Source organism: Nelumbo lutea, chromosome 1 (assembly GCF_056320005.1).
Source record: "Nelumbo lutea isolate HS-2025 chromosome 1, American lotus-T2T, whole genome shotgun sequence".
NCBI lineage: Eukaryota > Viridiplantae > Streptophyta > Magnoliopsida > Proteales > Nelumbonaceae > Nelumbo > Nelumbo lutea.
In genome coordinates this window covers 188,983,939-189,011,732 of record NC_142684.1, presented here as the reverse complement: position 1 = coordinate 189,011,732, position 27,794 = coordinate 188,983,939, and the positions used below count along the sequence as shown (strand labels likewise).

The 27,794-nt window shown below is 39.0% G+C and overlaps 1 protein-coding gene across 4 annotated transcripts; it reads right to left on the bottom strand.

Moving 5' to 3' along the window:
* Positions 1–61: 61 nt before the first annotated feature.
* On the bottom strand, positions 62–27,771 carry LOC148879950 (glutamate--cysteine ligase, chloroplastic-like). 4 transcript variants are annotated; one of them, XM_088961724.1, is made up of 16 exons: positions 27,580–27,771; positions 26,821–27,164; positions 26,296–26,446; positions 25,927–26,034; positions 25,172–25,264; positions 23,638–23,721; positions 23,353–23,421; positions 23,207–23,277; positions 23,046–23,114; positions 10,572–10,665; positions 10,350–10,439; positions 10,173–10,253; positions 9,047–9,139; positions 2,118–2,198; positions 1,959–2,028; positions 62–580 (listed from the first exon to the last, which is right to left on the bottom strand). In XM_088961724.1, exons 2-16 carry the CDS (start codon positions 27,156–27,158, stop codon positions 492–494), a joined length of 1,581 nt encoding a protein of 526 aa, XP_088817850.1. In that variant the 5' UTR covers positions 27,159–27,164; positions 27,580–27,771; the 3' UTR covers positions 62–491. The 4 variants fall into 4 exon arrangements, with proteins under 4 accessions (XP_088817850.1, XP_088817853.1, XP_088817852.1 ...); XM_088961727.1 differs by having other exon boundaries at positions 26,821–27,195; positions 27,580–27,770; XM_088961726.1 differs by having other exon boundaries at positions 26,821–27,302; positions 27,580–27,745.
* Between the last annotated feature and the right edge of the window lie 23 nt (positions 27,772–27,794).

Genomic DNA, 27,794 nt, shown 5'->3' with positions numbered 1-27,794 from the left:
GTTTAGACTGTCCGTTCAAATTGGTTTTCATTTAGATTGGATCCAACCCAAATCTAATCCATTGACACCTGTTCAATCCAATATAAATCAATTACATAGGGACTAGATCCAATCCCATCCAATATAATTCCATTACAAATAGACCAAGACCAATCCAATCCAATAAATACTTTGGACCATTAAGTCTGGACTGGTCAAATTCAATGTCTCTCATTGATCCGTCCAACCCATTCAAATTGATTTTGATTTGGACAGGGTCCAACCCATAATCGGGTCCATTGACACCCTACTTCTTCACTCGAGTAACAAATAGAAGTTGAAAAACTAGGTCATAGTTCAGGACAGAGTGCCAATGATATACAAATCATTCCTACAGAATTATATTGTAATAGCAACCAGAAACTGTCTCTGGTTCAGGACAAAAGAAAAAAAAAATCTATGAAATCAAAGGGAGGTTACAACTGAAGAGCACTAAGGAATATCAATTCACCTCAATATAACAGCTCCTCAAAAATGGGATCCACGCATTGACCCCAGCTCCCATGGTATAATTCCAAAAGCTTTTCAGTTGGCGTTACACCTGCGTAAATACATCATCATTCAATTATGAGGGCCCATGAACCTCTGGTAGTGGGGGATAGAGTTGGATCATATCCAAGATTGTATAAAGGCACTAGGTCAATTTACAGATCATCAATTCAGAATTCAGTGGAAAGTCCAGTAGTTTCAATTACCAGGAACATACTGAAGCTACAAGTTGCATCTTGAGGATTTTTATTTATTTACTTTTTTTTAGGGAGCAATAAAAATAGCCTCTAAAAGGGAATTCACTACAAGGACATCATACCTCAACTACAGTAAATTCTACCCGAGCCATCAATTATCATGGGTGTCAAAGCTTTGCATCCCTTTTTTTGTGGCAAATATATCAACATCTAAAATCAAAACTAGTGCCCCAACCATTAGGCGTTAATTTGAGGATGCTTTTGATAATAACATGACATAATTTGTTTAACTCTAGTGGAAATCTCTAAAACCATTTTCTCAATACTGAAGAATTTGTAAGCTCCAATGTACCCAAACCAAGTCCTCCTTCCTCATTCCTCTTGCATATGAATCTACCAGAGCATCAATTATGATGGATGTCAAAACTTTGAATTTTTTAAATACTTGGGGGCAGCTTCCTCATGCATGAGGGCAGCTTTACTTTAGGTTGTGTTTGAACAAAGGAATGCAATGCTATAACATTTAAAGATTAGAGTTGGGCAAAAGAAGAATTAATTTAAAATATCTCCAATAAAGCAATAATGATAGCTAATTGGGTAAAATTCTTGGAAGTGTTTTCTGCATTCTCCATTAATGGTCATCCTCTACCGATGATGCCATTTGAAATTAGCATATTATGGTCTCTTTGTAAGAGTACTCACAAATGCACTTGGTTCCCTCTAGACACTAATAAGTTTTGATGGCTACGATTTGGGTACGCCAGGGAGCTCAGGAGTTGGTGTGATTGGAGACAATTAAGGTAATATACCAACTTTATTTTCTGGTCCCATCACTATGATAATTCCAACATAGGCAGGATTGATGGCTGTTTTGCATGGCCCAGATAGGCTACAACAATTAGATTGTGGAAGGTAGTTCTAAAATTCTAAGGTAGTTGTGGTTTGGTTTAAGCAAAACAATACAGGTAACTGGATATATAGGCATGCTATGGAGGTAAAAAGGATTAAAAGCCAGGCTGGGGAATTAAAGGTAACTTTTAATTGGGGGGGGGGTGGTCTCAAGCTGGAAGCATGTAATTTGTAAGTTAGAAATGGTAACCAGGGGGTGAGTAGCAGGTGGTAGTTCATTTTTATGTGTGCTTGGTATATTCTGTCTGTACAACATCTTTTATGTAAGCATTAACAAAAATTGGGTTTTACTAATGCTAAAAATGTTAAGATCCAAAACCATACCTGTCCTAACTACCTCAGTCACTTCCTTCAAGAATCCTGTTTCTTTATATCCTCTTCTTTCCAGGCCATCCTTCAGAAGACAGATAAATATTATACAAAATATGCATATCTAAAAACTTATCTCCAAAAAAGTTCCACACGAACAATTTTCCAAGTTACCTTTGCCAACTCTAAGACATCTTCTGCAACATGCCTCAACAAACCATCTCGAAATGGAGTCTTCAGACCAGTCTTTGGTACCTATGACAATAAGTTCCACAATTAATTTCCCCTCCCTGGAACACCTTAAAAGAATGGTGTGGGCTATACATTTTGATTTCATAGAACCAAATTAAAAGCAAGTAATTGTGAAACAGATAAGGGTAGATAAGCTGCCCATATGAGGTACAGTGAAATTGAAAGCAACCATGGAAGATAAAGAAAGTGATAACTAAACTAAGACATCTTGGATTCAGTCTGTCACCATGGGCACATTGGAATTTCGAACACCCAGTTTCAGGTTGCAGTAACCAATCCAAATCCAAGATTCAAAAGATTGACTACAATGAAAATTTATCAGAAGGCATGGTATGAAATTGTCAAGTTATTCAATTAGTAATGCTCAAGTGAGCATGGAAGTCATAATCGATCAGATTCCAAAAACCTTCCATGGACCAATTACAGATATTGTAGGATTCATTTTTTGATAATTATATCTGCAATCATTCATAAAAAAAGATAATTATATCTTCAATCCAACAAAAAATTATTACATTAATATCATCATTGTTGTTATGAAAAACATCATCACAACTATTTGGATTTGGCAAAATTTGTTCTGTTACTTCACTCTATGCTAAATCCTTTCCAATCTCATCGTGTGTACATTTTGGCCTTCCCCTTGTTTGTTTAGGGATCATGATTAGCACCTAAGAGCTCTACATCTCATCTCTTCTATCAAAAAATCAACTTTTAGTTAGTATTATTTTATAGGTGGACTTTAATCCTGATTTCCCAATACCTTTTTTTTTGTGAAAAGAATGATCAGTCTTGTGGTATTTCCTTGGTAAATAAAGCCATATTTAATCAAAAGGGTCCCGAATTCTTTTTTTGGAATCTCAGTAGAATCAAGTGCAGTGAAAATATGGAGCACAATCACTGTACAACTTAACAGAAAGGAATATAACTTGATGTGCTAAGCATCCAAGAAATCTTTATAATAAGAATTTTTATGAGGTGGGACTGTTTTCTTAGAATTATTCTATTAAGGTTTCACCTTCAGTTTGATTGATAAGCATCAGTCAGAAAATTCCAAAAAGCCTATATCCATTATATACACTAAGCTCAAAATTTTATGGGAAATTGTCTGCAATATAGAAAAATATCAATAAAACACAGCATATTAGTTTTTTTTTTTTTTTTATATATGTTAAAGATGATTGTTGCATCAGTTATTATTTCTGTTAGAATTCAGGTCTACCTTAGAGTTCGGCCTGACTGAGTTCAGTTATGTAGAAGAAGAAAGAGTGATAGAGAAAGAGAGAAAGAGAGAGAGAGAAGAGAGAATTCTGGTTCGAACTGAAAGAGTCAACATGACTTCTCCCAGTCGGCCAGTAAGTATTTATATTATTATTAAAACATAACTGAAAAGACCTATGTGCCTTTACTTAAGTTAAGAGCACATGTTTCAACACAGCATTATAGATCAGCAACATCAATCAAGGTATAAAGATAGAAATACCCCTACGCTAACACTCCCCCTCAAGCTGGTTACATATATACTCACCAGCTTGTTACATATGTAGTCCACTCTTCCCCGACTCAAGCCTTTTGTAAATAAGTCAGCCCACTGATTTCCTGTATTAACATTTGTAGTGTCTAGCTCTCTATTCAGCACCTTCTCCCTCACAAAGTGACAGTCAACCTCAATGTGCTTGGTTCTTTCATGAAACACTGGATTAGAGGAGATATGAACTGCAGCCTGATTATCACAATAGAGCTTCATTGGAGTGTTAATGTTGTACCCTACTTCCTGTAGAAGGTTCCTTAGCCACACTAATTCACAAGCGGTATGCGCCATAGCCCTATATTCTGCCTCTGCACTGCTTCTTGCCACAACTGTCTGCTTCTTATTTTTCCATGTCACCAGGTTACCTCCCAGAAACGTGCGATAGCCTGTAGTAGACCGCCTATCAGACATAGAACTGGCCCAATCAGCATCAGAATACCCTTCTATTTCAAGTTTTCCCCCACTCTTGTATATCAGACCGTGACCCGGGGCCCCTTTTAGATACTACACAATTCTCAGAACCGCATTCCAATGAGGAGTCAGAGGTTTTTGCATGAACTGGCTTACCACACTAATTGCAAATGAGATGTCTGGTCTGGTAATGGTTAGGTAGTTCAGTTTGCCCACAAGTCGTCGGTATCTACCAGGGTCTTCAAACACTTCACCCATATCACTGCCTAGCTTGGTATTTGTGTCCATGGGTGTTTCAGCTGGTTTGGCACCCAACAAGCCTGTTTCTTCTAGCAAATCAAGCACATACTTCATCTGGCACAGGTTAATCCCATACTTGGATCTCGCTACCTTTATCCCCAAGAAGTATTTCAGTTTACCTAGGTCCTTTGTCTGAAAGTGATCCTGCAGATAAGTCTTCAGCCTATCAATACCAATGTTATCATTCCCAGTAATAACAATATCATCTACATACACCACCAACAGTATTTTTCCTCCCGGAGAGTCATGACTAAATACAGAATGGTCAACTTTGCACTGTTTCATGCCAAACTTCTTTACCACCTCACTGAACCTACCAAACCATGCTCGAGGAGACTGTTTAAGCCCATATATAGCCTTCCTTAGTCTGCACACCTTACCATCCTCCCCCTGAGCAACAAACCCTGGAGGTTGCTCCACGTAGACCTCCTCGAGTAAGTCACCATGCAAAAAGGCATTCTTGATATCAAGCTGATATAGTGACCACTCATACATGGCTGCAAGAGAGATCACAACATGAACTGACCCTATCTTAGCAACCGGTGAGAAGGTCTCTGTGTAGTCAATGCCATAGGTTTGGGAGTACCTTTTTGCAACTAATCGCGCTTTCAGGTGTTCAACACTACCATCAGGCAGATACTTAACTGTATAAATCCACTTACAACCAACAGCTTGCTTCCCAGGAGGAAGAGCAGCGAGGTCCCAAGTATGATTATGATGAAGGGCTGAGAGTTCTTCTTCCATGGCACGGCACCACCCTGGAGAGGCAAGGGCTTCCTGGACATCTTTAGAAATAATAACTGATGATAACAAGGTAACAAACTGGCGATGGGAAGCGGAAAGGTGAGTAAGAGAAACATAATTAGAAATGGGATGAAGGGTGCAAGTACGTTTACCTTTCCGCAAAGCAATGGGTAGATCAATCTCAGATGCCAAGTGGGGTTCTGGTGCCGGATCCGTCGATGGAGATGTAGCCGGAGGAGTAGTAGCCGGTGCACGTGGGCGATGTGTATACACATGACGGATAGGTGGGCGTTCAACAGGTGGTGGCACCGGAGGCAAGGATTTGGTCACAACTGGAACAAAGGGAGGAGGATCGACAACGGGAAGTGGAAGGGGAGGAGGTGATGAGGAGGAAGAAGCATCACCATACCCCAAAAAGAACGGAGTAGACTCAAAGAAACTGACATCAGCACACACAAAGGACCGTCGAGAACCAGGATGGTAACACCTATACCCTTTCTGGGTCCGAGAATAGCCAAGGAAGATGCACTTGAGAGAACGAGCATCAAACTTGTCGTTCCCAGGACCTAGATTATGGACAAAACAGACACGCCCAAAAACTCTCGGCGTAAGAGGGAACGGAGATAAAGTGGGAAACAAGACCTGAAACGGAGACTGACCATCAAGGATGAACGTGGGCATCCAATTAATCAGAAAACAAGAGGTAAGCACTGCATCACTCCAAAAAGGTTTGGGGACATGCATGTGATGCAGTAGGGATCTTGCTGTTTCAAGGATATGGCGATTCTTTCTCTCAGCCACCTCGTTTTGTTGTGGGGTGTAGGTACACGAGGTCTGATGTATAATGCCGTGTTGGTCCAAGTATTCCTGAAATGACGAGGATAAATATTCGCGGCCATTATCAGAACGAAAAAACTTTGATGTGGGTACCAAATTGGTTACAGATTTCAGCATAAAATTTTTGGAAAATGGTAAACAATTCACTTCTTTCTTTCATTAAATAGAGCTACATCATCATTGAAAAATCATCCACAAAAATGACAAAATATCTGTATCCATTATATGACATTACTTTATAAGAACCCTAAACATCTGGATGAACTAAAGAAAAAGGACTCGACACACGGTTATCAACCCTAGAACTAAAGGGAACACGATGGTGTTTCCCAAGCTGACACAACTCACAATCCAAAACAGAAAGCTGACTCAAGGACGGAACCAAGGACTTCAAGACTTTGAGCGACGGATGACCAAATCGGCAGTGCCACTAGAGAGGAGAAAGAGATGACTGGAGAGCTGTTGAAGTTCTACCACTACCACTGTCAAGATAATACAGTCCACCTGCTTCATGCCCTCTACCAATCTTCATCCCCGTCTTGAGATCCTGAAAGACACACATAGAAGGATAAAAGGTAATGGAGCAGTTAAGTGATTTGGTCAGCTTACTAACAGACATAAGGTTAAAAGGCAATTTAGGAACATACAGAACTGATGAGAGGGATACAGGATCTAGGTCAACATTACCAACACCACAAATTGAGGATGTGGAACCATTAGCAAGGGTGACAGATTGTGATGTTGAGCAATGAGATAAGGAGGAAAACACACCTGGAGTTCCAGTCATGTGATCGGAGGCTCCAGAGTCAATGATCCAGGGATTGGGTGTAGATGCCAGACAAGCCATACCTGAGTGAGCAAAAGTCGCCATGTTCTGCTGTAATTGGATAAACCTCTCATATTCATCACGGGGAACACTCACCATCTCTTTCATGGGACCATCTGTGGATGTAGGAGGCAACTGGTCAGATGAATGATTCTCCTGTTTAAAGCTAGAACTTGAGTCACCAGTCGCGGCATGATTGGCCTAGGTTGAGGGAGGACCATGTAAATCATAACAATAGTTGATGGTATGTCCATCCATACCACAATGAGTGCACTTCCTCGAGCCTGAGCTACGTCCTCTACCACGGGCTCCCCCTGAATCTCTGCTCCCAGTACGACCACCACCACGATTATAAGTAGACCCACCATTGCCACTTCGGCCATATGCAGAACCACTACCAACACCACGGCCAAACTGAGCTCCCTGAGCTCCACCTCTACCACCACGGCCTCTCGATGCAGCAAAGGCAGATCTATCTGAGATGTTAGAGTTCTCAGTAGATCCGATAGAAATCCTCCGAAGTCGAGCAAATACCTCTTCTAGGGACGGAAGAGCTGATCCCCCTAATACCTGAGCCCGTTTTGGTTCATACTCGGACTTTAGTCCCACAAAAAATCTAGTCACATCAAGCTGCTCTCTCTGTTGTTGCTGAATCTTGACATCAGAAGTGAGAGGATGATAGACATTCAACTCATTAAGTATGTTCCTCATGTTGGCATAGTACTCCTCAAGATTCTGATTGCCCTATTGCAGATTAAAGTACTCTTGATAAAGATGATAAATTCTGGTTGTATTGTCCTGCCCCGAATACAATTTTTTCGCATGGTCCCACACGTCTTTGGCAGTATCAAGGAAAATGAAGTTCACACTAATTCTGGGTTCCATACTGTTCCACAACCATGTGATGATCTGAGCGTCCTCTTGCTCCCAATCTTCATACTCGTGAGAGTCAGAGGAGGGTTTCTCCGCTCTGATATGTTTTACCTTCTTCTTTGCCTTTAGAAAGACTTCAACGAATTTAACCCAAGGCACATAATTCTCTCCATTTAACTTAATGGAGTCATCTGAACATTCAGGTAGTCTATAGGCACCATCACACTAGGTTTATAATCATTACTGTCTCCCATTATGTTATCACCAATTCTGCACAATTGCTGAATTCTATTATCACTGAGATCTGCGCACTACACACCACTAGGTCACACCTGTCACACTGATTGCAGCACTAATTGTTGCTGGAATGTGTGCTCTTTACACCACAAACCCTACTCCTACAACTACCTGAAATCTCACCACTATATGATCATATCTCTTCCTTCAACATGCACAAAGAAACCAGCATAAACCCTAGCACTTACTGGCCGAAACACTATATGATCATATCTCTTCAAAAAAAAACCTAGAACTGAAATCTCTTACCTTATCGCTGAAGTAACACCCATGCGAGCAGGGGAGCAGTCCACACACAACAGCCGCTTCACACACAACAGCCACACACAGTTCGGCCCTCTATTCTTCCTCTACTAGGAGAGGGTGATCTCAGAAATCACAGCAAGCGACCACATACGACCTGACTGGAGGCATAGAGACCCCCAAGGGAAAAGGGCGATCACTCCTTTTCAGCCCTTTCCCTTACTCCAATCGAACACAGAGAAAAAAGGAGGAAAACCCTAGATAGGGTGCGTAGAGAATGAACCCTAGGCAAGCAGAAATCTAGGCAGATTTAACCTGCTCTGATACCATGTTAGAATTCAGGTCTGCCTTAGAGTTCGGCCTGACTGAGTTCAGTTATGTAGAAGAAGAAAGAGTGATAGAGAAAGAGAGAAAGAGAGAAAGAGAGAAGAGAGAATTCTGGTTCGAACTGAAAGAGCCAACATGACTTCTCCCAGTCGGCCAGTAAGTATTTATATTATTATTAAAACATAACTGAAAAGACCTATGTGCCCTTACTTAAGTTAAGAGCACATGTTTCAACACAACATTACAGATCAACAACATCAATCAAGGTATAAAGACAGAAATACCCCTATGCTAACAATTTCATTGCTGCTTTCTCTTATTCCAAACACACGTACTTCTGACGTTGATTAAAAAAATTGAGTGTTTGTTCATTTTGACCTGGGGGGGGGGGGGTTGGCAGATTCCAAAGCAAAAAAACCATAAAATTTACATCTTGTGTATAATATTTGTACTTTACAGTACCTTATTTCTCAACATCTGTCGTTCTTCCAAAGTCCAATCTGCAGTCATATCAAGAACATGTTGTAAAGATACTTCATCATATAATAAGCCCACCTACATTCAAGACAGAATCAGGAGTTAGTTATTTATTTTTGTAACTTAGACCAAGGTGAATTCAACAATCATCACATGCTGATGCTGTGGCTCAAGCAGGTATTCCAATACATTTGCAGAGCTAAGCCATATGACTTTATAAGATACAAATTGCTTTTCATATCACCCACATTAAAGTAATATCCTGGTAAATAAGTCTTGTAATATTTATATGAAGAGAAAATGCTAGTAAACAATGAGCTTATGAAACTCTTGGATAACTTGTCCTGAAGACATGGTGGGAATGGTACTCATAAGAAGACTCCCTGAAAAAACAAAATAGACATGCTTTTCATGGGTCCCACCTTGTCTGTAGGGTGAAAAAAAAATCCAAGAGTTTCATAACTCCTTTACTAGAATTCCTCTTACATGAATAAGTAAATATGACACCTGAATGCAAAAAATAATTTTTTTAATGAAATTAAAAGAAATTTTTATTAATCATAAAAAGACACCTGAACTACCCAAACAGGCAGCAGGCTCAGTACAAAGACAGCACAGAGCTGATCATACTTAATAAAAAACAGAAAAAACAAATTATAACAAAAACCTTGGACCTGGAATCCCCCATTCACACCACTGTCTAGCAACACCTGCTCTGGCTAAACTGTCAGCTAGGGAATTGGCAGATCAGGAAATCCACCTGAATGAGCAGTTCAGACTTCTACCCAAAAAAGAGGCTTCCCTAACCAAAGATCTGAGTCTCCAAGGAGGGTCCTCCCTGGAGAATCAACTTAATACTTGATCTCCATTACATCCTGTCTGTCAAGCACTATTACAAGTACCTACTTCCGTTTATTACATTTACAACAGTGTAAAAAGGGCCAATGTTGGTCCCAGATACCTGTGGTCTTAGGAGGGATGGACTGGATACAGACCTAACCTTAGGCATTTTTTTGCACAAAGTGGCTACTCTCAGACATTTGATTTACATCGGCATATGAACAGTAAATCATGAATCAGGGACATAATCGAATTCAGAAAGATCAAATACCCAAAATGCTGGCAAAGCACATAATCTCCTCCAAGGTCCTCCATCAGCGCCCCTCATTTCCAAATATCTCTTCAGCCTGACCTGAACAGAAACAGCCCCAGATAGCTTACTTACTTGATCAGTTGATCTACTGTTATTGGAATATCAAGAATTTCATCTCAGATGAATGTAATAAACCTCTGGAAAAATTGTAGTCAAGTGATTCTCCCAATCATTTAGAGTTGGCAATTCACCCAGCAAAAGGGGAAGCTTTCCAGCCATGAAGTCCTGAAAATATACAAATACAATGTAATCATGTCTCAACTAAATTGCTAATATGATGGCAAATAATATCAAAATGTGGCTGCAGAAAGAAGCTCAAAATCAATTAAATGACAGATTAAAAGGATGGATGTAGACCCGGAAAGACATTCCAGTACAGTCAATGTACTTCTTATTCCGATAGACAAAATACATAGGGACATCGAGAGCATAGTCCACATACTGCTCAAACCTACAAAAGAGGAGAACAGAAAAAGGAAATGAAAAAAGTTACAACAAGATATCATTAAAAATAAAGAATAGGCTGTGAAAAATAAAAAGAAATAATAGGTATTTCAAATAAAATTTCATTTTCCTCTTAGAGACAAGATGTCAAAATTTGAGTATGCTAACAGAAACCTCCGCCAATCTTCAACAAACTTAGGCTGGAGAAAGAAAAGAAAAAAAGGCTTTGCACAATAAACATGAAATAAAAAGGAAATCACTCTCTACACTGGGATGAAATTCCATTGCTGTTGGATAAAGAAGAAAAAATTCCACTAACATGGGAATGTACTAACTTCAAAAATAATTCAATTCAATTAGCCACATCTTAATTATTTGGGGTCAGCTAAGTGAATCATGTTCCACTCTTTTCAATGCAATGTCTTCTTTCAAACCACGAGTTATTTGGTATTTTCTCACTACTCCAATTTATGGTCTTTTGGACTACCTTATCCTTTCCCTTTCAAAGCTGTACACTTTCACCAAATAAATCTTTGTCACCATTACTCATGAACGAACAAGCAGTCAACTTCCTCTCCCCTTTTCACCTATTTAATTCTACCCATAGGTTACCATGCATGCACTTATTTCTTATTATTCTTCCTAGTTTTCCCACTAATCCATCTCAAAATCACATAGCTGAACCATCTTCTTGACTTTCCCTTGTCACCTGTTAATGCTTTGCTGTGCACTTGGGCTGGCTGAGTCATGTGAACCCAAGCCTGATAGTACATATATATGCAGGGGCCCCCATTTGGATGCACAAAAACGAATTTAAAAATCTAATGTATTTCCTACATGGACTCCACAAAAATCTAATAAGCTTGACAGTACATTATATTTTTACGTGTTTTGTGTACCTTTGAATCAAGTTGGTTAGTAAGGTTTTCTAGGGTAATTTGTGTCTTTTAATTTAAATATTGTGTCAAGGGCAGTTTGGTATTTTTACCTAATCAAGGTTGGTTGCGCCCCACCACATGAGCTTGTATATACTTTTTATTTCTTTGATTTTTTTAAAGATTTGATTTTCAGGGAGGATGAATAATAAATTATATTATTAACTGCTACTATCTCTTAGTATGTGCAGGGACAAGGCTGCATACATCTGTTCCTCCCCAGACCCCACATTGGTGGGAGCCTCGTGCACTCGGCTTCCCTTTAACTGCTACTATCTCTTCATTGTCAAGCTCCAATAATGATTCCTAGGAAACCATAAGGTGGTTCCAATAGTTTTTATTCTCCTATCTCTCATCTATACTCCTTTGCTATCTTCATAGCTACTAGTTATTTAAGCTTGCTATTTGGTTCTTGAAGAGTGATAAAATTATGAAGTAACTGGAAATTGCAAACAAGCACACAAATAATAGAAGAAGATCTCTTACACAATCAATAGAAGTAAATTGAGAACAAACAAATCAGATCTCAAAAGCAAGCAACTATAGAGAACAACAGAAGAAACTTAATTCCTTTGTTGCTGAAAACAGAAACAACTCAATAATGATAAGATGAACAGTAATGTGAACAATGTTAGGAGCCTTTATAGTCTCTTAAACCCTATAAACATCAATGTTAACTACCTAAATTACCATTGGTCATTAGATACCACTAAAAGACATCATCATTATCAATTAGACTCCCCAAAATACCATTATATTGAAGAAATAATAAAGAAAAAAAGATACAGCTGGCCACAATTTTCCCTAACCAAAAGAACTATTCTAACTCACTAACTACCAGCACAATTGATATGAAACTTAAGCCATGAATACACTATGTTGGGGCAACCTTAAATGTGGGGCCGACTGATCAAATGTTTGATTTGACTTTGATGAACTATTCACAGACACAGGAATCCAGCAGCATTAACCTCCCTTGATGACAACATTCCTGTAGTCTGGTTAGATTGAGCTTTGGAGGGTCTCTCCTATGATTCCTAAGCTTCAATATGTCCAAATTTCCAATCAATCCAATGGTGAGATTGAGAAAAATTGTGTCTGCAACTGCTGCCCACAAGTTAAACTGTTGACATAAAGTCTTCTCCTTCATCTCTCTTATCCTTCTTCTGAGGTTTGGTCAATGATTGATGAAAACCATTTGCATCAATAACTATCATCTGGACTGGTTTTCAATCCAAAGCAAGTGAACTACTTTTCTAAAAATAAATTAATAGCTTTTCAAACACTTTAAGGAACTCTAAGCTGAGATTGCCCCATCCAAGTTATGCCCTAACCTCAATATAACTCTTCAAAGTTCAAACCACCCCCTCCCAATAAAAAGAAGAAATACTGAAACTCTAGAGATCATTTTCAGCCATTTGACTTAGTTCTTCATGTTCCAGTACTTCTCTCAAATTTATGCCTTCCCTTCAAACTTCTGAATTGCTTGCTCCTGTGTCATAACTTACAAAGCCTAAACCAACCTAAAATAGTCCTAATTCCCAATCCCACATTAACGTAGTTCCATTGCCAGGAAGATCCTTTTTCTTTACTTTGACCTTTGTCCTTAAACCTAATCCAGCCAAAACCCTTAGCTTCCCCAATTTCCTTAACCTATCCTACATCACATTTTGGAGAAGTTTCCATTCAATCTGATTATTTTAGGACGCTCATGAAACACTCAAGAAATGCATGTGTACTCCATCTACCTGATTCTAATGTAGTATTCTATTATTGTCTGTTTAAAAGCAAGCACAATATTTTCTATATCTATACAGGCTGAAAGTTATAATTTATGTTACACATAATCTTAGTCATCCAATCAAAGGCACGAGAGTTAGACTTCATAATATAATGCCTAAACACAGGCAAAGAAGATGTAGAGAACACTGATGTGGGCCCCACTGCAGTGGTCCCTACTGTGTTCGTAGGACAGCATGTGTAGTTATTTGTTCTGGTTATAGTAGTGTCAGTTTGTTAATTCAGTTGCTATTTCTTTCAGATTTTATTTACTTTATTTATTATATAAGTACTAAGGGCAGATGTGTCCTTTCCATTATGTACTAAACATAACCTATAAATAATAAGAAAGTGGTGGCGGCAGATCAGTAAGAATCTGTCCCTCTCAACCACTTGTGTTCTCCTGTTTCTCTTCTATTCTCTCTCCTTTTCTCTCACTTTTCTTCTGCTTCGTAAACCTAAAACCTATTAGGATTCAAGACTGATTACAGTCTTGATCTTCTACTTGGTATCAGAGCCTATCTAGGGCTTCTCAAGTGTGTCTAGTCCAGCCGACCACATGAGGACTAGCTAGGGCTGGAAGCTTTGAAGAAGTATTCGGTGGCTGAATCTTGAAGATTACTAGGAGAGGTTCGCAGCAGTTGAAGACTTGCCGCGACTTGCAAAGAGTTGGTAATCAGGAATAAGCAGCGAAGGTTAGGGTTCAGGTAACCCTAGAAGACAGTAAACCGAGGTACATAAGTAAGTTTTTTATTGAGTTTCAGAGACTGCAATTAGTCGAGATAGGTTGGACCTATCTAGAAGTAGGGGTCGAACTGTGTTCAAGTTTGTTTCTAGGGTTTGGCTTGCCGAACTGTGTTTAAGTCTGTTTCTAGGGTTTGACTGTTGGGCAGAACCCCTTCCCCCTCAGAGGTGATTAGTTTTTAGGGTTTCATATTGCTCTACGACAAGTCCCACTTGTGCGGACTGCTTGGAGAGTGCAGCTGAGCACTTATTTCAGACCCACAGTTGAAACCCTAATTTTTCTCTCGCAACAGTGGGCCCCACAGTAGTGATTTCAGAAAATAGCATCTCAAATTGACAGGCTGCCTGGTACTGTGCATGTCGATTGATTTCAGATCAGATTTGAGTTGATTCCTTGCCTATACTGTGATAGGCGATTGATTTCAGATCAGGTTTGGGTTGGTTTCAGATCAGATTTCGGATCAGATCAGATCAGATTTGTGTTGGTTTTGGATCAGTTTTCAGACATGCTTGTTTGACTCTGTTTTCTGGTATAGTGACTCTAACAGTTTGTAGCCACTGAATCTTGATCAAAGATGGAGTTTAAGGGTCAGGGAGAAAGTAGTTTTGGAAACCACAGTTATGGTAGTGTATCTGAAACCGGGTTTCAGATTACAACTATGAGATTTGATGGGTCAAATTATTTGGAGTGGGCTCAATCAGCCATGATAGCTATTGGAGGAAGGGGAAAATGGGTTACCTCTTGGGAGATGTGAAAGAACCTTCCAAGGAGGACCCAACATATACCAAGTGGGTTCAAGAGAATTATTTGGTTATGGCGTGGCTGTGTAATTCTATGCAGCCACATATCAGCCAAAATTACTTGTGGGCAAAGATAGCCAAAGAGATATGAGATGTTGTGAAAGATACCTATTCCCAACCCCTTAATGTTGCCAGAGCCTATGAACTGAAGTGTGAGGTGAACATCCTTAAACAAGGAGAGAAGTCAGTTTCTGTCTACTTCTCTACCTTGAAATACATGTGGCATGAGATTGACCATCTAGAGACCCTTGAGTGGGAGAGTCCCAAAGATGCACAGACTCACAGAAAGCAAGTCGATACGAATAGGGTATTTGAGTTTCTGGCTGGTTTGAATTCAGAATATGACATTGTGCGACAACAGATATTGACAAGAGATAGTGTGACCCTTTCTCAAGCATACTCCCTGGTGCACAGTGAAGAGACCAGGAGGAAAGTCATGATGCAGTCTCAGCCCTCTTTCCCAGCCTTGACAGCTATTAAACCTAAGCCAGGGGGTGACTCAGAAAGGGACCGGAAGAAGGAAGATAAACGGAATCTGGTATGTGAACATTGCAAGAAACCCAAGCACACAAAAGATACTTGTTGGAAGCTACATCCTCACTAGGTCCCTGCAAAACTAAGAAATAAGAAGGGTAATGCTCATGTGGCCGTGAACACTGATTCAGCATCCTCATTAGGCACATCCCTAGAGACTTTAGCTATTGTTCGGGCTGCCCTCATACAGTTGGAAAAGGAAGTTGGGAGTTCAGCTCAGCCATCTCAGTCACCATCAGCTCCTGCCACATCTGCATTTGCACATTCAGGTATTCGAGCCTTAGCTTACCATGCTTCAGCTTCAGGTAATACTGACCACTGCTGGATAATAGATTCAGGTGCATCTGACCATATGACTAGCTTGCCATCTTTGCTCACTTCTTATCACTTGTCCTCTGGCCGAGATAGAGTATCCATTGCTGATGGCTCTCTTGTTCCCATTTCGGGCAAGGGGGACATCAAGCTATCGGATACTATCTCTTTATCTTCTGTCTTGCATGTTCCTAAGCTTGATACTAACCTGTTTTCAGTTAGTAGTATTACCAAACACATGAACTGTTCAGTAACCTTTTTCCCTGACCGATGTGTTTTTCAGGATTTGGAGACGAGGAAGGTGATTGGGACTGGCCGTGAGACGAACGGGATCTATCTGCTTGGAGAGAGTTCTCATCGGGAGGAGTCAATGGATAAGAAGTCTTTTTTTTCCCAATCTGTGAGTTCGGTTATGCCAAAGCATAACCGATTAGGTCATTTGTCTTTTAAGTCTTTGAAGAGTCTATTTCCTGCTTTATTTGAGTCTGTTGAGTTATCAAAGTTGAGGTGTGAGAGTTGTGAGTTTGCCAAACATTGTAGAACCTCTTATTCTTTAAGTAATAAAATGAGTAATTCCTCTTTTGATATTGTGCATACTGATGTTTGGGGCCATATCATATCTCTTCTATGGGTGGGTATAGATATTTTCTACTGTTTGCTGATGACCATACCCGTTTTTCTTGGGTCTATCTTATGCGTTCTCGGGATGAGGTTCCTACTCTGACCCAAAACTCCCATTAGATGGTTCTCACTCAGTTTGGGACCAAAATCAAAGTCCTTAGATCTGATAATGCAAAGGAATACTTTGCTTAGCCATTGACCTCCTACCTTCTTAGCCATGGAGTTATTCACCAGAGCACTTGCCCTTATACACCACAGCAGAACGGTGTTGCCGAAAGGAAGAATAGGCATATCTTGGAGGTGGCTAGAAGCATTATGTGTACCTCCAATGTACCTATTCGCTTCTGGGGTGATGCTATCCTCACAGCAGTTTATCTCATTAATCGAGTTCCTTCCCGGGTTCTTGATATGAGACCCCCCTTTTTCCTTCTATACCCAAACAAGGAGTTGTTCATTGTTCCCCTTAAAACCTTTGGTTGTACCTATTTCGTTCAGCTTCTCGGGCCTCATCATTCCAAGTTTGAACCTAAGGCCTCCAAATGCATTTTCCTTGGTTATGCACAAACTCAAAAGGGTTATTGCTGCTATGATCCGGTTTTAGGGAAATGGTTTGTCTCCATGGATGTCACCTTCTTTGAGGAGACACCCTATTATCCTAGGGTTTCTCCTCACGGGGAGAGCAGTGAGAGTGGAAGTGGGGCTGTTTTGAGTGGGGCTGTTCCTTTACCTATTCCACTAAATAATGAAGGCTGTAGTGGTGAGGGTGGTCAGAGGGAGCCGGAGTTGAGAGTCTATCACAGGTGATGCAGGCAGGTTAATCCTAGTCATCGGCAGTCCCAGCTAGCTCCAGTTCCTTCCGCGGCTCCATATCCAGAGCCTACTGGGATACCTCTCACTGTTGCCACTTCCCCTCTTGTGGATGACCTTGATCTCCCTATTGCCATTCGCAAAGGGAAACGACATTGCACCACTTCTACAGCTCACAGCATCTCACAGTTCTTATCCTATGATTGTTTGTCTCCATCTTACCGGTCCTATCTCACTTCCATTGCCGATGTCCCTATTCCAAGAACAGTGCAAGAAGCCTTATTAATTCCAGAATGGAAAGATGCAATGCAAGTCGAAATGGATGCCCTGTTGAAGAATAATACTTGGGCACTAGTTGACCCACCAAAAGGAAAGAAACTGGTGGGATGCAGATGGGTGTTCACTGTGAAGCATAATGCTGATGGCTCTATTGAAAGTTACAAAGCCCGGTTGGTTGCAAAGGGGTTCACTCAGACTTATGGTATAGACTACTTGGAGACCTTTGCCCCAGTAGTCACGATGACCACCATCCGAGTTCTGTTATCCCTTGCAGCAAATCATTCTTGGCCCCTGTTTCAGATGGATGTTAAAAATGCCTTCTGAATGGAGACTTGCAGGAAGAGGTTTACATGCAGTTGCCTCCTGGACTCTACGATACAGAGATAGGTAAGAAGGTTTGCCGACTGAACAAGGCATTGTATGGTTTGAAGCAGTCACCGAGAGCCTGGTTTGATAGGTTCAGATTAGCCCTTGGAAAGTTTGGTTATGTACAGGCCCAGTCAGATCATACACTATTCATCAAGAGGGTGGAGTCCTCTCTGACACTATTTGCAGTATATGTTGATGATATTGTGGTGACAGGAAATGACAGTCATGAGATTGAGTCCCTCAAACAACTCCTTCATCAAGAGTTTGAGGTGAAAGATCTTGGTGCACTACGGTACTTTTTGGGTATTGAGGTTGCTAGATCCAAGTAGGGATTTTTATCTATCAGAGAATATGTTCTAGATCTGTTGGCGGAAACTGGAAAGTTGGGTGTTAAGCCGGCTGATACACCCATCGAACAAAATCACAAGATTAGTGCAAAGGGCGGGGAACCTCTTAAAGACAAAGTTATGTTCCAACGGTTGTTTGGAAAGCTCCTATATCTCTGCCTCACTCAGTCAGATATCAGCTATGCAGTTAGTGTTGTTAGCTAGTACATGCACTCCCCTAGAACTTCTCATCTTCTTGCGGCAGAGAGAATATTAGCATACTTGAAGAGATGCCCGGGTAGAGGTATACTGCTCAAGAACAATAATCACATGAGGGTGGAAGTCTATACAGATGGCGATTGGGCTGGGAGTGTTGATGACAGAAGGTCTACCTCTGGATATCGTGCCCTTGTGGGAGGTAACCTTGTCTCTTGGAGGAGTAAGAAGCAGAGTGTTGTTTCCCGCTCCAGTGCTGAAGCGGAATAGATGTCAATGGCTAATGGAGTGGCTGAAATCTTGTGGTTGAGGTCACTACTTGAAGAGTTGGGTATTGACTGTGAAAAGCCCTTAATGTTGTATTGTGATAATCAAGAAGCTATTAATATAGCCCACAACCCAGTGCAGCATGACAGAATTAAACATATTGAAGTTGATCGACATTTTGCGCGAGAAAGGGTCACATCACAAGAAGTGTGTCTTCCGTACATCACATCTAATATGCAGCTCACGGATATCCTCACCAAGGCTGTACCAAGGAAGAAGTTAGAGACATACCTATCCAAGTTGGGAATGATAGATATCTATTCCCAACTTGAGGGGGAGTGTAGAGAACACTGATGTGGGCCCCACTGCAGCGGTCCCCACTATGTTCGTAAGACAGCATGTGTAGCTATTTGTTCCAGTTATAGTAGTGCCAGTTTGAGTCAGTTTGTTAATTCAGTTGTTATTTATTTAAGCTTTTATTTACTTTATTTATTATGTAAGTACTAAGGGCAGATGTGTCCTTTCCATTATGTACTAAACATAACCTATAAATAATAAGAAAGTGGCTCTCCTTTCAACCACTTGTGTTCTCCTGTTTCTCTTCTATTCTCTCTCCTTTTCTCTCACTTTTCTTCTGTTTTGTAAACCTAAAACCTATTAGGATTCAAGACTGATTACAGTCTTGATCTTCTATTGAAGACATATGAAGATCAAAGTAGAGACATTGGATTTTATCTTGATCAGCAACAGATCAATTGGAACTTTATTGCAGAGAAAAGAATAAAGAAGGTTTGCTTAGCTAAGAACAGATAATAAGACCAAGTACAATCATGAAAACATGAGAAAACCCATGTTACATTGGCCTGTTTTCTAGGTCAGTAACCCAGTGCAAACAAGATAGTATTAGCTCCTTCCCCAGAAAGAAAATCAGCAAAGAAGTTTGCACTTAGCAGTCCAACTGATGCAGGAGCTGAAGTGTCAAAATTGGAATTTTATGATGTTTTATGTATTTCTGTATTTTTGTACATTAGGGGTATTTTTGTCACTTTTGCAATTTTCTGTGGGGTCCAATGCTAGGGTTTAAATTGTCTAGTTGTGGTTCGTTTATGTTTAAAATTTCAGAGTCATTTCATAAGTAGGATTAGAGTTATTGAGTCTTCTTTGAATTGAAATAGGATATGACAGTTTAGTTTGAGTCCTAATAGGATTACTGAGTCTAACGGTTTGGATCCTAAGACTATTATGAGTCTAACAGTTTGAATCCTAGGATTATTATGAGTTTAGAGTCTATAAATATGTATGAACGTTTTACGCAAAGGCAATGAAATATATTGAGTTTTCTTCAGCTTATGCTAGCTATGGTGAGTGATTCCCATGCTCTAGAGTGATTCTAGGCACCACCCTATGAGTGATTCCAGGTATTTTCTCTCGTCTTTATCTCCCTATTTTCTCTCTTATTCCTTCAAGAAGCCATTGCAGCCATCAACAGCCATAAAATTCTGATCCAAGAAGACCATTCAACATTCTCTAAGGACTAGAACTGAGCTGGTCCTACATCAGTTTGGTATCGGAGCTAATAGTTTATTCACTATGTTCTCACAAAGTGACCGGTTTTATAGGCCTAGGGTATCTTCTAGACAATCTTACAGGTCTAGAATCAATGATGATTGGGTTTCTGAACCATATGAAGGGTGTTTGGTTGACTTATTTGAGAAGATGGTGGAAGAAAACAGATCTAATAATGTTGGCTATGAGAGCAAGGTTTTCAAACATGTTAGAAGAGAAAGGGAAATGCCAGATTTCAAAGGAGATGATGATCTGCAAGCATTCTTTGATTAGGTTGCTGAACTAGAAGAATATTTTGATTGGCATGATATGCTATTAAACAAAGGATTAGTTTACGCGCATGAAGCTAACGGGTCATGCTAAAATATGGTGGAAAACTCTTGAGCAACGACTAGAAAATAGAGGCGATGACCCAATTAGTACATGGGCAGAGATGAAGAGGTGTTTGCAAGAAAAGTACATCCCACTAGACTTCCATGATGATCTATATATGGAGTTGACTAATTTCGAGCAAAAGAAGAAGCAGCAGGTTACAACAAAGAACTTGAAGTCAATGGGAAGAAAGTACAAAGTTGAAAAGAAAGTAGATGATCCTTTGCATGTTAATGCCTATCCTATAGCTGAAGTTGAGGATGAAGCTAAAGAAGAAGAATTTCGAGCTATAGAAATTGTAGATATTAAAAAACAAGAGGGTGCAGGTCAAGAAAAAACAATAATTTTTGGAGTTTCCAACACCCATGATCAGCCTGAGGTTAATGATCAAGAAGAAATAGAAGAGGAGCAAGTTAAAGAAATTCAGGTGCAAGATACAAATGTGTTGTTGACTGTAGTAGATTCTAATAAGAAAGTAAGTGACTTTACCTTTCAAGTTCAACTAGAACTAATTCAAGAATGACAATCTGACATTGCGCAAGTTCCACCAACAATGGAAGGAGTCCTAGAGTTTGTTGAAGAACGAAGGATAGTAGAACACGTAGAGATGGTGATTCCTAAGCTAGATGTCGAAGGAAAGGTTCCAAATGTTTTTTTTTTATAATTAAAAAGGATTAATTTCATTAATAAAACTAGTGCAGTTACAAGCTTCCCTTGGAGAGGCACGAGCTGCGTCCTCTCCTACCAGTAGGAAGAAAGACAAAAGATAGAAAACAGATTCAGTCTACAATTGAGCCCAATACAAACTTTCCCTATTTACCCCTTGCTTTGCAAGACCATCAGCCATAGAGTTTTCTGACCTCCCCACCCATTGTATTTTCACTGTCAAGCTTCTTGTTAGGCAGTTGAACTTTTTAATTTCATTCTTAAAACACCACACTACAGATTCCGGATTTTGAAGCCAGCCCACTACCACCTTGGAGTCCCCTTCTATTATCAATTGTTCCACACCTATCTGCACTGCTAACTGTACTCCCTGGATAGCGGCAGCAAGTTCCACCCTAGTAGAGTTTCCAACTCCTATGGGTCCTGAGAAAATAAGAACCACATTTGGAAAGGTTCCAAATGTTGCAATTAAGAGTTGGATAAGTGAGGGGAAGATTCATCACAATGGTTGGTTGATGAATTAAGTGTTCAAAAAACTAATGTGATCTATGATTTAACAAAGATGGTTAGGGAAGGCAGTGTTTCAGGAATACATTTCTTTCAAGATCCTTTTCTAGTTCTGTGTGTGGCCTCTACTCTACAGTCCAAGCATGTAGCTGTGGGAAGTCCTACTCCCTTCGTAATTAGGGCATATCAACTTCTCATCCTCAAGATCTTCAAAACTCAAGGACGAGTTTTTTTCAACCAGGGGAGAATGATGCAGGAACTGAAGAGTCAAAATTGGATTTTTATGATATTTTATGTATTTCTGTATTTTTGGACAGTAGGGGTATTTTTGTCACTTTTGCAATTTTCTGTGGGGTCCAACGATAGGGTTTAAATTATCTAGTTATAGTTTGTTTATGTTTAAAATTTCAGAGTCATTGCATCAGTAGGATTAGAGTTATTGAGTCTTCTTTGAATTGAAATAGGATATGACAGCTTAGTTTGAGTCCTAGTATGATTATTGAGTCTAACAGTTTGACTCCTAAGACTATTATGAGTCTAACAGTTTGACTCTTAGGATTATTATGAGTTTAGAGTCTATAAATATGTATTGACGTTTTACACAAAGGCAATGAAATATATTGAGTTTACTTCAGCTTATGCTAGCTATGGTGAATGATTCCCATGCCCTAGAGTAATTCTAGGCACCCTGTGAGTGATTCCAGGTATTTTCTCTCTTATTCCTTCAAGATGCCATTACAGCCATCAACAACCATAAAATTCTGGCCCAAGAAGACCATTCAACATTCTCTAAGGACTAGAACTGAGCTGGTCCTACATCACCAGCAGAGCAGAGGATCCTAATAATACCTCAAAAAATCCAATGTACAGCCAATAGGTAGTATCAGCCTTTGTAGGGTTCCTGAAGAACCACTAAACACAATGCTGAGGGAAAATGTTCTGCTATCACCAAGTCATCAGAGAATTTGATGCTGAACAAATTTGACTCTCGACATCCATTGGTAATAAATCAGCCTTCCAAACAACTAGGTTAAAACCCAATGCTGAAGGAAAATGTTCTACTAGTATTAATATTTCAGTAAAAATAAAAAAAAAGTGGAAAAATCCTTTATCCGGGATTTGAAAATAAACAAATGTTGGCAGCCAGTGGAAAGTTGCAGACATTCTTTAACTGAAAAGGCGAATCTTGTCAATTTTCTCATGCACATAAGCCTTCACGAAATTTGAATGAAACTACAGAAATATAAAATGCAGGAAAGGAAGAGAAAACAGAATGAAATTCTTACCCAAATGAGTCATCAAAAACAAAAGGAAGCATGCCAGTACGATTCATATCTGTGTCAGTCCAAATGTGACTGCCATAAAGTGACAAACAATTAGCAGATAAATTCCATGGCAGAAATTATAACATTGTTTGCAACAAATATTTAAGCTAATTGATAGAGACCTTCTCATGCTAAGATAGCCGTTTGGCTTTCCTTCAGTGAAAGGTGAATTTGCAAAAATTGCTGTAGCAATCTGTTTCAAATGCTACACTTGTTAATTAAGATGGAACAAAGGAAGTTTCTAATAAAAAAAGTCCAAGTCTCTCACAGGCTGCAAAGCAAGGCCAGCACGAAATTTCCTGATCATGTCTGACTCAGAACTGAAGTCCAGATTAACCTACCAAAAATAGAAACTGGTATCCTTTAGCTTCTTCAATAATTGAAAAAGGTCATATTCTTGAAACTTAAATAATAAATAAATTCTGAAAATTAGCACATAGTCTTCCAAAAAAAAAATGATGGAAATTTAAAGCCTTCTAGAATATCTGAAAAGCAGCCTCAAGAATTTAAGTTGGAAAAACCTGATCAACCATGCATGTGATAATCATCGTACCTGAACAGTACATGTCCTAAACATCATATCAAGTCCTAGGGAACCAACTTTGGGCATGTATTTCCTCATAATTTCATACCTTCCCTGAGCCAAAAATGTTTTGTCAGTAATGCAACATCAGAACCCATAAGTCAAAAAGAGTATAAGAAGTAAGAGAGAAATACAGTGGCACCATTAGCTCAATGCTTGTAGACACAAACAAAACTACCAAAAAAGAAATAAGGTGACACCAAATTCACTGTTTTAAATCCAGAATAAGCTAGCCAGTTGCAACATATGACCCATAGACTAAGGTCCTTTCAAAAGGTTGGATCTGATCCTACAAGGTTATACCTTTGCATTTATTAAAACCAGACTAAATTACAGAACCTGTTGACTTAACTGGTCCATCCAATTAGTTAATAAACACGACCAGTTATTTTTATTGATAACAAAAGATTCTATTGGTGAAAGTGAACCCAGGCAAGAGACTGGCCTACGGAAAGTGCTGAGGAAAAATACAACAGGTTAGACATCCCATAATACAGCTCAGCTCTGGAAACTGGCTATCATTGTGCACCTAAAACTTAAGACATGCAATGATATCCAAAGACAATCCTTCTCTATAATTAGTGACCCAACCATGACCCAATAATCAATCCACCTTCAATCATTTGTTTACATGAATTAAGTAAAAGGAAAACCTGGGGCCGTGGTGAAGAGCACAACTCTAAATAGAAAATCCAATCTCTTTTCCACATTGCCAAGATGGTGAAGACTACAACCATCTGGGTTGGCGATCAATAATGAGATATCATCCCTCCCAAAGAAAATTACTGAAGCAGGAAAAGGAAAAGGTCTCTCTCTCTCTCTCTCTCTCTCTCTCTCTCATATATATATATATGCTAATCATCATGACACAATGCATAAACCATCTTATAAAAGTCCGTTTTTTATTTCTTCTGAAATGTCGGACAAAGTAGCCAGATGCATACATCTCAAAAGTATTTCCTCCTTTTTCTGTCAGAGATGTTACTATCCCACATAAGCTCAGTGATACCCCCTAAAGTTAACCCACTTCCTAGTAAAAAAATTCAAAATATAACATTATATCCTATTTGCATGAATAAAAGGATTATAGATAAACAGGTGATTAATTGATTCATTATTCGTCTTACACAAGGCAAAACATGAAATTTCCAGAGTAAAATTTCTGTATATATTGTCATCTGGAAAATATGGTATTTTGCAGAATTTACTCAAGAGATCAAAGTTAACAAAAGAAAGTGAGAAAATTTACTTTGCATGAAAAACAGTGTTAATTTCAAAAAAGAAAAAGACTACTCTGTCTTTTGAAGTATCACCTGGACGTCCTTAACTGCTAAATGAAACAAATATAGTACCTCATCAACATGCATGAATGAAGGAATGTAATGTGAATGTTTCACCATGAACACAATAAACTAATAACACGTGCAAGCACATTTGCATGGGCATTGAGTATATGTTGCATGCATACATGTATCCAATATTTGAAAGCAAAACAAAATAATACCTTGGGCATTATAGGTATGTCCTTGAGCTCCCATTTAGGCTGGAAACCAATCCCTAAAAACCCAATTCCCATTTCCTCTGCAACAGCTTTGACCTGTTAAACAGTAGTATGTGGAAAAAAAATGAATACAAGTATACTTACATTTAACATTATATGCCATTAAAGTTTAAAACATTTGTTACATTCAGAGGATATCTGCAAGGATATATTCCCATTGTTCTAAAAAGAGCATATAGTAAGTTGAGTTGTTTGTTTCTCAATAAGAAGAAATAAGATTCAAGTGAATTGGAAAAGGAAGTGGAAAACAAAAAGATAAATCGCATGGGGCTCTTTTTCATCTGCTTTGAACTTTTATGACCATCTGTTAAACTCATCAACCTAGGGCCTTTCATTGCATGATGCTAATCCAGATTCAAGTGCCAAATAAGCAGCTACATTATATTGCATCTTAGCACTTATGACAAAGAAACATGGCAGATGAAGGAGACAATCAAATTTAATCATAGATATAATTTATTAATCATGATGAATTGGTCACTGTGGTGCTCAGGGAAGTGAAGAATGAGAATAGAGTAGTCATAAAACATGATTTTTCCTTTAAGTATATTAAAACTAAAAAAAGAAAGCAAACAGCAATATTGAGTCTCCTGGACTTATTAACAGGAACATGAAACAAAAAGCATGCCACAAGAACAACCTTTCCCAATTTGTCAATATGAAGAAATGGATGTTAAAATAAGATAATCGGGACACACCTGATAGAGATGTGAATTGACCTCTGCACAAGTTTGATGTAATGTTTCAAGGGGCGCACCACTAAGCTCAAATTGACCACCAGGCTCCAGTGATATGCTTTGCTTCCCCTGCCCACCAATATGTCAAATTTCTTTAGTGAAATATACAAAATGGAAGGACAATACTTCTTAGTGCCAGTTTATCAAAAAAAAAAAAAACTTAGTGCTTATCCTTCTTAAGAGAAACACATTCACCAATGAAGATGCACTTAAGTTATATACAATATGATCTAGCCTGACAAAACAAACCTATTGTCTATGGCCTCTCAGAAAATTATGGAACAGATAGAAAGTGCCACTAATCCTCATTTGGAGGGAAAGTGTTTTCACCTGCTTAAGTCCAATGATTTTGTCTCCTTCCATTATTTTTTCCCAATCAAATCTCTCAGCAAGACCATTGAGCAAGTGCTTTATTTGTTCATATTTTATAGGACGTAAAGTTCCAATCTCAAAACCAAACTTTTCGTGTTCAGTACCTATCCTGCCAAGACAAGACCATGTAACCAAAGATTCATTAGAGGAAAAAAGAAAGAACATAACCAAATAGTCTTAGTCAGAATGAAGATTCTTTTGTCCTTTGCCTTCTGTTTTCCCCTTTTGTGAGTGTTAACAAAAACTCAATAAGACGTCAAAAAAGAGATACTGCAGCTATCAAATAAAACTGTTTTTTTCAATTGAGTGATAAATAATTTGGCCATATTTTCATCTAACTAAACAAAATAAATAAATAAATAAATAAAAATATAGATAGACATCATCTCACCTTATTCTAATTATTCTGGGCTGACTAAAATAAATAAACATGCTCGAAGTAAAATAGATCACAAAAGCTCATTATAGTATAAGATCATGTACCTCCATTTATCCTTTGGCTTACATCCAGAGGCAAGGTATCCTACAAGATCTTCTTTAGTCAATGGTTCTGCGGCAATTACAGCATCTTCTGTAGGAGGACTTGCAGCAACGATCATCCGATGGTCACGTTTGAACCTCAACCCATCGAAATTAGAAATTCTTGGCATTTTCTTAGCACCCCATGACAAGGAGGACGAGCTAGTCATGCCTTCCTTGATTTTGAATGCTTTATTCCTCGATACAATCATATCCCCCACATTACTTGCCGCATTCAAAGCCACATTCTGATCAGAACGAATGTAGCTCGATGGATTTGTCTGGGAAATAAGTGCCATCATGTGTCCCTATTTATTCATGCATTCAACAACATATCACCTATCATTCGTCAAGACATAAAACGGCGAAACTCAGCCATGATTCGCTGTCGACTATGATACTGGGTTTTATGATTGCTAATTCTGAAACAAACAACAAAAATAGCTCTGCGACACTGTGTGAACTTGTTGGAAATATTAGCTTACAAATTACATAATTACATCCTATTGTCGTAAATGGGATGCAAAATCTTCAAGTATAACCATGTTTTAATTTGTTATTCGTGATAAAAACAAGTAAATATGTATGCTAATTCATCAAATAAGAAAACCTACTAAGCTCGAAGTGGATTTTGAAGATGAAAACGAGCAAATAAACGATTCTGTAACAAGTTTTTCTATCATTCTATCTGGTAGATTGAGGAAGGAGATATGGAGAGATTACCTGACTCTAAGAATAGAGTGAGAAAGAATCTGGGGAAGCTCTGATGCAAGGGCTTGCTCTCTGTTGCCCGATCCCTGGAGTTGAACAAATTGCAGATGACAAATGAGAGTAATGCCAAACAAAGCAATAAGTGGCACTTTCGAAGAAAATGTGATGGCTGCTGAACGCTACAAGCCTACAACAATAAAATACAAAAGAAAAAAAGTGCCGTACTA